The 10,822-nt window shown below is 48.7% G+C and overlaps 1 protein-coding gene across 1 annotated transcript in view; it reads left to right on the top strand.

Moving 5' to 3' along the window:
- The first annotated feature begins 1,140 nt into the window (after positions 1–1,140).
- Positions 1,141–10,822, top strand: part of RIN2 (Ras and Rab interactor 2) — a 271,784-nt gene continuing 262,102 nt past the window's right edge. The window contains exon 1 of the mRNA XM_080408025.1: positions 1,141–1,740. Coding sequence (XP_080264151.1) covers positions 1,599–1,740 — 142 coding nt within the window. The 5' untranslated portion in view covers positions 1,141–1,598. The remainder of the gene's footprint in view (positions 1,741–10,822) is intronic.

The following is a 10,822-nucleotide window of genomic DNA, read 5'->3' as shown; positions in this document are numbered from 1 at the left end:
CGAATTTGCTTTTTAAACAAACAGACGTGTCTTAAGGGTTTTGCAGTGTCCAGCATGGTGTGAGGAATGCTCTGATCTTTAGGAAAGAGCACAAACACCAGTGAAGACTTGAACGCAGTTTTTCTTATGGGGTATAACAATGCTTGGAGGCGTTTTTAAGATTTGGGACTTCAGCGCCCTTAAATTAATCACTCTTTCTTCTTTTTGTATGTGTGTTCTAAAAGTTACACTTTTTTCCATGAGCGGGGTGATTTCTTCTGAGAACTAAGGCCAGAGAAGACAGACATGAACATCGTTGTAAGTAAACAGGGGTATACGCATGTACTTAAGTATATTTAAGTCTACCCACACAGTATCTGCAGATGTGTGACACTAATACCAGCCCTTCTTTTACATAAACTTCAAAGCCTACTGGTGAGAAGGTTCTTCCTCTGGCATGCCTTGCTTCTCAAGCTGGTGGGGCCAGACCACTACCCTCTTCCCGCTTTCTGTCGGTGGGAAACCAAACCACCTCTGGCCCGTACCCCGATGGAGCGGGCTGGCTGCTCACCTTCGCCACATGCTAAATTCTAGATTACGTGGCAAAGGCAAATTTCAGACCCGTTTTAAATGGGACATAGGGTGCCACCCTTCTCTCTGCAGGGTAGTGTGGATTCCCATCCTGCGTTTTACTCTCCTTGAAGGTGGTTTTCCCAGTGATGCGGAAGGGAGCTCCATTCACTGAGTAAAGGCAGTGCAGGCTGTAGAGGTCTGTGCTGCTGGTGAATTCATCTGTGCTTTGCTTGAATTGCCCAAAGCGTTCCCCAGCCAGGCACTGCTAACATTTGTCAGGGCTCTTGCTGTATTGCTTCAGTTTGAGAGAGTATCTCATCTTATGATCAGAGTTAGCTCAGAATTAATCTGAGAGACAAGAAGTAGCATTTGGCGTGATAGGCATGGCACCCTGTGCGCCTGTGGCCACGCAGAGCGAAGAGCCGCAATGAGGAGATTTGTTTTACAGGTGCAAATTTTCCACAGTGCCCACTACATCTGCTTCCTCTTTGTGGGACCTAAGTGACGGGGCCCTCGGGGGAGCCTCACTGACAGCCAGCAGCCTGCTGCTCGCTGAAGTTTGTGTCGTGATTAGATAGGAGGTGGAATGATGCATTTTGATTTGGCGATTTAAATATTTCTTCCCATGTAAACATGTGCGGTTTAAGATCAAATACAAACTTTTGACTCAACTGCAGTGCTTTTATAGCAAAAGGCATCTCCCACCCCGCTCCCCTGGCAGGAGGCGGCAGCCTTACCCTGTGCTCCCAGGGTAGTTTTCGCTAGCAGAGTGGTGTGGTATGTGGAGTATACACAGTGTATGCCGCTGATGCGCAGCTCACTCGCGTCCTTGATGCCAGAGGGGCTGATGGCAGCACAAAGCTGGGCATAGGTTTTGTTGGGGTGCAGTGGAGATGCTGGAGTGATCACTGCTCCTGTGGAGCCATTGCATCGAGGTGCGATCCAGCCCAGCAGCCATTGGCTTGGATCACCGTTTTAGATTATGTGTTCTTGCTTTTAATGCTGCTGTTCTTGGTCAGTCCCCTTCCCCTCCGCCAGTCTCTGCTATGGCCTGGATCCAGAGGAGCATGGCCTGTCAAGTCACGGGTGGCCTCTGTTTGCAGAGGGGTGTGAGGTGCCAAAGCCTTCAGAAAGCGCGTGTGCTTGCATCCACTGCAAGGAAGACTGGAGCTCTTCCTGAAGCGGCAGGTAACCACAGTGTTTTAATTGATGAACCCTCTGTAGTGGGCAGCTCTAGAGGATAGGGCGTGAGATCTGGTTTTCTGTTCCGGTGGCTCCCACTGCTTTTCTGGATGATTTAATCTCTCCGTGTCTCACTTGGCTGGGTCTCTAATAGGAGGTCTCCTTTTCAAGTGGCTTTGAGATCTGACGCTAAACAATGTGTAATGACTAAGTGTTACAACGTTACAGTGTTTATATGAAGATCCTTCCAAAGGTCTTTGTATTCCACAAGGCTCAGTCTTTCAAAAATAGATACAGTGCAAATTAACAAGAAATCCAAGTTCAGGGAGTTGATCTGGGTGGTGAAGGTGCGGCTGGGGTGCCTCCTCCCCTCTTCCAGGCAGCATAGATCCATGGTTATGCTCTGACATGCAAGGAAATAAGAGGTAAATAAGAGGTGTAACTGAGGTCAAACACAGCCCTGCAGACCCAAAATACACCTGCCAGGCACTGGATTGCCATATGCTTTTTGGTCTGCTGCTGAGGGGACTGGAGGTGAAGGAAAGTTATAGGAACGCCTCCGTAACTCGAACAGCATGAGTCGCTCCAAAGCTCTGCCTGACTCTGCCATCCTCACAGGAAAAGCCAAAGCATGAAGTTTTCTTACTTTCTTTCTTTTTCTCCCACCCTGCCCCCCCATCAGTCTGACTCAAATTCTGTCTTGCCTCCACTCCTCCCTCTATGAGAAACTTCATTATACGAGACCATCTTCCAAATTGTGATTATTCAGGTTTTTCAAGGGAGGCTTCTGAGTCAGGCCTTTGACCAGTTTACTCTCGTGGACAGCAAAAATAGCAGGGGCATCAGTCAGTGGGATTTTTCTTTTCTTCTTTCTGTGTGCCTGTGTTTTTGGCAGGGTGGTAAGGGAAAGCTGGGTCTAATTCTGCAGCCCTTACTCATGGGGATGGGCACGTCCAAGCAAATGGAGTTGCCTGCATGATTCAAGCATGGAAGATTTGGGTTGCTTTTAAGTCTTGTTTTAACTTGACGGGAGTGCAGTATTCAGAATGGTGGAGCAGGGCCTGCCAAGTGCATTTTGACTTGTTCTGAGACTTACTCCAAGTCCAAAGCTCAGTCTGATTTTTCTAGGACTGAGGGCTTCCTGGTCCTTCTTGCGGGCTGCAGAAGGCTGCGAGCATCCATGTCACAGTAACACGCTTACAGAAAGTCTCTAAGCCGTCCTGGGTGGCGTGATGGGCAATGGGGAGCAAAGATCCCAGCGTGTCCGCCTCCCAGCCCTGTGCTAGCTGGAGGAGCTCACGGGACTGGAATGAACCACGCAGGCTGTTTCCTCCCGACTGCTTTGTCTTGTCACTGTCCCTGCCTACTGCAAAGGGCTTTTCCTCACAGATCTCCTTACCGCCAAATTAGCATGGAAGAACTTTGGTGTGACAGATCCTAGTCCTCTAGCTGGGAATTAAGTGACAGCTCCCCAATTTCATTTGAATGTTTTTGTTTGTGCAAACCAAGAAACCCAAACCGAATTTTAGAGGTCGTGCACTGAAAGCACAAAAGCAGTTGTTTTCCTCACCTCTTCAGTGAAGCGTAATCCTAGCTTCACTGAGAGTAATCCTAGCCCAGATGTAATGCTGTAATCGTTGGACCCCTGGATATGGGAATTTACCCTCATAAACTAGGGAGAGGCATCAGGCCAGAGCGTGGTATGCGACCTCTTTGGCAGGGAGCTTGTTTGGCCTTGCAGGAAATGACTTGTTCATTTATTTAGTACTCATTCAAGGTCCTGCACCAACAGCTGACAGAGGCTGAGGTCTTCTATCAAGCAGCTTGCAGCGCGGGGAGCAGCAGGGATGAGGCATGCGGCTCTGCTTGGAAGGAGCAAGGGGGAACATGCTTAAAGATGTGCTCAACTTTCAGCACCTGCTTACGGTACTGATGGAGCAGGGCTTGTGCGCCTGGCTGTGAATTTGGGCTTGCTGCGGGATCTCCCTGAAGAACTGCCTTGGGAATGTTCAAATCTCCATACCTGCCAGTGTTTGGGGTCCACTTAATTAAAACATTATGAAAGTGTGGGGACGCGTGCCAGGCTGGTCAGCTTGCCAAAGCTGGGTACCCGAGATAAACTCCAGCACGCCCCTAAATTCACGGGGTCTTGGTCCTCAGGATGTGGGTGCGGGCTCCTTGGGAGCTCCCGCCTCTGCAGGGCATGGAGGCAGAAGGTTGCTTGCCTCCCCAGCTGTTCAAACCCAGACAGAATGCGAGGCGGTGAATAGCAGAAAAACTCCATGATCGTCATTTCTTTAGTGCCTGTTAAGGGAAGGTAGGCTTGTGGCTCTGTGGCTGCCTGGGCTGATCTAACTGCAAATGCTCTGTCCTGCTCTCGGTGCTGCTTGTGGCTGCTCCTGCCCACGTTGCCTCCTTGTGCATGGGCTCCTGCATTTTGTGGGCCCTTAGCTGAGTCTCCAGCAGCTAACACAGCAGAAAACTAGCTTAGGATAAATAAAGGACTTCCCCCCCCCCCCCCCCCCCTTCAGATTAGCACACTAAAATGACTTGGTGAGGGTCCTAACAAGCTGTAGCTGAACAGAGAGCCCCTAGGTGGTGGCCGTGGTCAGAATGGCAGAGCTCATGGGAAGGTGGGCATGGTTGGTTGGTTTTTTCTAAGCCCTTTTTTAGTACTTCCCTCCTGCTGCTGATCTTGAATGGTCCTTAATGTTGGGAAGGCTGGCTTGTCACGCTGTCCATTTTTGGTCAGATTCTCAAAAGGAAGGGCTCAGCTGGAGCTGTCATATATTCATGTGGCAGGTATTTGTGTCTCTAGCCTCCTGGGAATGAGACTGTGAAAAAAATGATCTGTCCCTGGATGGGAAAGGGTCATTCGGGAGATCAGCAGCCATCCCTGCAACAAGAAAACTCCCTTCACCCCTGGAGCTGACCCTGCTTCTAAGTGTTAGTCTGCCCCAGGGCATTTTTCTCTGTTTTGTTTCTGTTCATTCTTTAAACTGATGGCAACCCTATGGTAGCTAGAAAAATACTCTTTTTTTCTTTCTCCGCTTCCCCCCCCCCCTCCCGTTACTGTGCCTTTGGAACAGTTTAAATTATCCTTTCTCGCTTTCCTGTCCACAAGGAAGCATAGCAAAACTGAAAATTCATAGATTCTTCCCTAAGATAAGACTTGAAGAAAAGAGCCAGGTCTCATGAAACCTGTCACTTAAAACTTTGGAGTTTGTTTTTTTCAAATGAAAGCCAAATGGGGTTATGGAGCATAGAGCCTGAGGGATGCATCTTGTTACTGTCGTTACTTGGAAGCCAGTGCAACTTCTTTGTGCGATTTCTGCAAAAATACAGGTTTCTTCTGCAGACTCAGTGATCGTATGCTGCGCTGCGGTGGGAGCTGCACTTCATTGTCACAGGCTGTGCTTTCCCACCTGTTCTGAGGCACACTGTTTTTTACATCTGGCAACCAGGCAGCTGAGTTGAAGTCATGCATTTTTGGAGAAAAAAAAAAGGGGGGGGGAGGAAGAAGAAGAGGTGTTTGCTTTTTCCAGCCTTGTTCTCCTGCCCTTCTCTAGACCAGTCTTTAAGCATGGGATTTTAGAAAGCATCAGGGATGCTTTTCAAAAGCTTTGTTCTGCTCTAAGTTTTACCTTTAATATCACCACAAGTCAGGTCAAACCGATGCAGAGAGCCACTGGTAACCTCATCCTAATTTCTTTCCACTGGTGTGGCTTTATGGGAAGAAGCAGTGGAGCAGTGGGCATGCCCTGGTGTGGGCAGGATGTTTGTAGCCTCGCCGCTTTAATCATTATGTCCTGTAGACATGCTCTTAGAAGAGTAAGGTTACACGGTGAGTAAATCTTAGTGGCTGGTCTGCAGTAGAGCTGCATTACTCACAGCATCAAAGGGAAATCCTTTGAAAATGGAAGTGGTAAATGTGTGTAATTTGCAGCTTGTGAATGGACTTTTGGCTGACCCTAAAGGGATGAAGGTGTGTTGCCTCTGCAGAATAGTTGCTGGACTGTCAGACTCCTCAAGCTCTGAACAGCCTGTCCATGTGTTATTTACTGCCAAGGGCACCCTGGCTCGGGAGTTTGCATTTAGCTACTTGAAACCCCTAGGGCACAGTTCCATCTCCCTTTGTCTTGTCTCCCAGCAAAGTTTATGTTGTCTTCTCTTGCATTCGTCGAGATGGAAGGTCAAGTCTCCACGGCAGTCGGAAAAGTGCCTATTCAAGTGAGACTTAGGCCTGATTTTGTCAGCTTGGAAACTGATAGCAATGGAGCTGCGGTTATATGGAGTTGGCCATAGGATGAGCCCACTGAACCTGGGGATTTTGGAGGGTGTTGAGCCCTCCATTGCTTTGGCAGTGGAGCCAGCTACATCAAAGGAGCATCTGTAAGACATTAAATATGTGCGGTCAATGTGTCCGTACCATAGCATGGCTGGATTTCAGCTTAACACTCAGATTTAAAAATAAAATGGGTGCAACCTCTAGACGCCAAGCTTTTCTTTAGGAACAGGCTGAGAAAACTCTGGAAACTAGGGGCTTTCTGAGTGTTGGGGGATAAGGAAGACGAGGAAGGAAAGGGAGCAGGATGGGGTGTTGCATTCAGCAACAAGGGCTGATGAATAGAAGCCCACAGTAACTGGAGGTGACTTGAGACTGGATTAAAAGGTGAAGTTTGATGTGGACTGGAGATGTTTAAGCTGAATTTTTTTGGCAGTATCCCTGAGACTAGGAGCACTGCACCAAGGGCTCCAGGAGGAGGGCCTGGGTCTTGGTCTTCTGAAAAAAAAAGAAGGCACTGAAGAGGAGTCCAGATGTGGTGTCCAGGGAGGAGGCTGTGTGGGACAGTACTTGCTGGGACTTTATTTGCCTTTTATGGACTTTTTTGGCTTACAGGGACTGCTGAAGAGGTGTGATTGAACGTCATCTGCCTATAAGCCTTGCCTGCAAGAAGCAGATGGTCCCCCAGGTCCTGCCTTGGACCTGGAAACTGCTGGCAGGCCCAGAGGAGAGGGCAGCCTGCCTCCTGTGATGCCTCCAGTCCCATGTTGTCCTTGCCCCATGCTGCAGGCTGCCCTTGGCAACCCAGGCCATGGGTGCTGCATCGGTGGGTGTGAGCGTGTGTTCAGGGAAGGGGGATGTACCTTTCATCAAGGGAGAGCGCTCTTGTGCACAGGGAGTGTCAAAACTGGTCTGGAGGCACAGATTTCGTTGTTTTGGAACATTCCTTTGCTGAGCTGAGCAGCTGTGCGAAGTGGCTGAGATTCACAGTCTGGTCTGACCTTTCTATGCCTCCAGTAGTGTGTGCGGTACTTTGGCCACCAGCCATGTTTGTGTGTCCATAGGCAGTTAGGCCATGATCCAGGGGAAGAGTGCTTAACTTGCAGCGTGTGAAGTACTGCGCTTGACTTCAGTGGGCTCGTGCGTGTATGAGGTTAACCAGATCCTTCCTTGCTCAAGCCGTTCCTCTGTCCGTGGCCTCTTCGGAGGAAACGAGGCAAGTAAGCGTGTTCTCAAGTTATCGAGTGGGGAAACTGAGAGGCAAGTTTGTGGGATGCTGGTGGCACAGGGATGACGGACGCCCAGACGGAGCGCGGACCTGCAGATGGGTTTGTGCATCGGTCCACAGGGTGTGGACGTCTCCTGCCAGGTCAGCCCTGAGAAGTCTCCTGTGGCCCTGTGGTGGCTGAGGGATAAGAACCAAGCAGGCAGGGTGCTCTCTTCAAGCGCGGTGTATCTCAGCTGTTGCAGTGGTAGAAGAGGAGAAAGACGTGTTTGGGTAGTGCTGAGCATGCTCTTCTAAAGAGATCTTTGGTATGCCAAGGCTCATCTTCAGTATTCGCTCCTGCAGCAAGCATCACCTATCAAATGAGAACTGCAAACAAATCTTAATAGCTCAATTAGGAAAAAGCCTGTTAAAGTCCAAGAAAAGAATACTTTTGATATGCAAGCCAAAACCATGCTAACTGAAGTACGAACAACCGAAGGGTCTGCTATTAAAATAATTCTTATTCAGAGATAGACTTATCTGTTTTTTTTCCCCTAAGACGGCCAGAACATCCTGCAACATAAAGCAGGAGGAGAAACGAGCCTTACATGGGCATTCTTTTCTCCTCCAAGAAGATTTGCCCTCCAGTTCTCAGTGCACCTCTTCGTGATAGTTGCTTTGTATTTTGTTGCCAGCTCACAGGGAGAGCGTGACAGAAAGAAACCCTTTTAAAGGAGCGGTGCATGCACTGGGCCAGCACAACAGTTCATTTTATGGGAAAAGAAGCAAGAGCACAAGCCACGTCAGTTGACGTTACACACAATGATGTGTACTAAAAGGCTTTTGATTTCAGTTGTTAAGAAAAGAGTAGGTATGTATGATGTGTAACTCCGCAGGGTGGTGGCAAGTAGAATAGAGTTGTTAAATGTCTTGCTTCTGTGCTTAGTAAGTGCTGTGCCATACGGAAGCTGATGAAGATTCTGGCTGTGATGCTGCTTGCCGGTGTCCCTTCTGCTCCCTGCTGTGCCAAAGGGTGCCTTGGTGCTGCTGCAGGGCTGGGGACAGGGGATGCTGTGGAGCCATGCAGACAACAGCCTTACCAAGCTGCACAGCAAGAAGAGATCTCATTAACTGGGGTGGCATAAAGTCCTCACGGGGATGTTGGCTGCTGGACAGCTTAGTGGACTGGTCCCTTGGCATAGCTAGCGTATAGTACTGTGGTTAAGGTCTTTTGACTGGGCGCAGGTTTTGCATCTTGGGTCTAGGTGAGCAGAGACCTTCCTGCTGCAGTATGGAGTGTACTGGTTGGCGCTGGCATTCTCACAAGCCCTGTTGTGAAAACCGAGTTAAAAAGACCCTTGTCTCAAAGAGCTTCCTTCCAACCCACCCAACTGCCCTATCGAGCTTGCTTGCCCACGGTACGCTTGTTCAACAGGTTACATCAGCTGTGCTTATAGCAAAGGTTTCGCTTGCCATGGACGACTTCTCAGAAAGCAGTGTCGTTGGACGGGAGAGAGAAGGAGAAGAGGCAATGCTAAAAAAACCCCTTAAGTTAATTTTACTGCTGACAAAGTAAAATTAAATTATGAGTTTCTTGCTCTTTGGATTTATTCTTGCACTAAATCAGAGGAGTTGACAAATCAAGCTTGTTCAGTAGTTTTCCAAGAATGTGACTGAGTAACGTAAAAATCTCCTGAATCAAAAAACAATCCAAGGAAAGGTCGCAGGAGCCCTGCCTTAGCATTGCTCGCTGATGGGAGAGGCAGTCAGTGTGTTTCAGGGGGAAGCCCTATGGGCATGGGAGACCTCGGGAGCCGTCATTGTATGGCTTGGGGCTGCACCTCCCGCTGGGCCGAGGTCTGCAGGGACAGAGCTGTTGCTGTGTCTGGGGTGAGGGAGGCTGCTAAGAGGACTTATTCGGGAGGCACTTTCATAAAGGTTTATCCTGGGAATGAGTGGCTGCGTGCCCGGCGGTGACATGCCCAAGCACTGCCTCCCTGGGTGCCGCACACCAAGCCATGGGCAGCTCGTGGCCAGCGGTGTCCCCTGGTGTGGTGCAACCTAGTTTCCCTCCTTCTCTCGGATTTCCTGGGCGTCAGCTGTTGAGTCAGGTAAAATACTAGGGTTTTCCAGTCTTAGGAGCTTCCTGTGACGAAAGGCACAAGATCTGGTGACTCCCAAGCCCCCTCCTGAAATCCAGCCTGCCTTCAGGCTGGTGTCAGGCATTCAGCTTCTTGGTGTGATGAAGCAGCCTTCCAACATGCCACTGGTGATGGAAGCAAGTTGAGAGAGAAATTTGGGATGATTTTGGAAAGAATGAAACTTAAGAGGAGAAGAATGGAAAAAAGTATCAGTCGCCACCCATTACTGTGTGCTAAAGTCAAAATCCCTAGGGATTTTGCATCAGCTAATACATAACAGACTGCAAAATGAAACAACAGTGTCCATGGTTTTGTTTTTAAAGCCTTGATTGTAAGGCTATTTAAAAAAAAATAGAAAAGGCTTTTTGTTTCATTTTAGGTAGAAACGTGTATTTTCCAAGGGAGGCATGAGCTCTGTTAATCCCACTACCTGCCTCTTAGGTGCACATTTCCAAAGCATCTCAGGAGCAGGGCTGCGTGCCGGCTGGCAGTGCTGTTTGGATACGGAGGCTGAGGACTGTAGAGCTGAAGTCTCAAATTGTTTAAATTGACTTTGGTGGCACAGTGCCAGCTGACACCAGCTGAGAATCTGGACAGAACAACTTGTCCAAGGTCACCTCACAGGCTAATAGCAGAGCAGTGAATTAAACTCAGGTCTGGAGAGTCTCATGTCAGGGTAAGTAAAGAGCACATACAGCTTCTTGGAGGGTCCTGCCATTCTTAAAGCCTTATAAAGGAAGGACAGCGTCAGATACTTGATTCTGGTATGATGTGGAGTACTACCCTTTTGTGCCAGCATCTCTGGTTAAAAACAGAAACTTTTTTTTCTTCCCTATAGTATTATTTATTTCCTTAAAATACTTAGGAAAATTCCAGTTTGGGATTTTACTAGAAAGATGCCCTTGCTCTGAGCAAGGGTCTGTGTTGAGCTGGGCCAGGCTCATTTCTCAGAGGAGAAAGGCAGAGGCACTGCCGCGAAGCTTGTTGGCTTGTGCCTGCTGGGGCTTGTGTCTGCCTTTTTAAGCAGGCAGGGAAATATTCCCCAGGTGAGAAGAGAGAGAGCATGGTGTGCAGCTTGGACGGCGAGTGTGTGCACATCATCTGCTTGTAGGGACAGGCTGCCTTTTCAGTCATCTGCAAAGGAGTCTCTACAAACTTCAGCCATGGCTTAGTACGGAACGCCCCCTTCGAAACGTTTTAGGAGGTTTCTGTGCTAATGTCACCCTGACAGTACATTTAAGGGCTAGTCTAAAACCAGTTGAAGCAGTGGTAGTATTCTCTATTGATTTCAGGGGTGACAAAGATCCTATTTGAGTCCTCGCTTGGTTTTGGAATTGTGTTTTCATTAGATGCATTTATTTTTCTCTGCTTTCCACGTTTCTGAATATTGAGATGGCACCATAGACCACTGTCTTCCTTGTACTGTTTTCTCTGGGGTGGGGGAAGGGAAAGATC

Source organism: Falco punctatus (genome assembly GCF_963210335.1).
Source record: "Falco punctatus genome assembly, chromosome: 12".
Taxonomy (NCBI): Eukaryota; Metazoa; Chordata; class Aves; order Falconiformes; family Falconidae; genus Falco; species Falco punctatus.
Note: the sequence above shows the minus strand (reverse complement) of the source record. Positions and strands in the feature narration are given on the sequence as shown.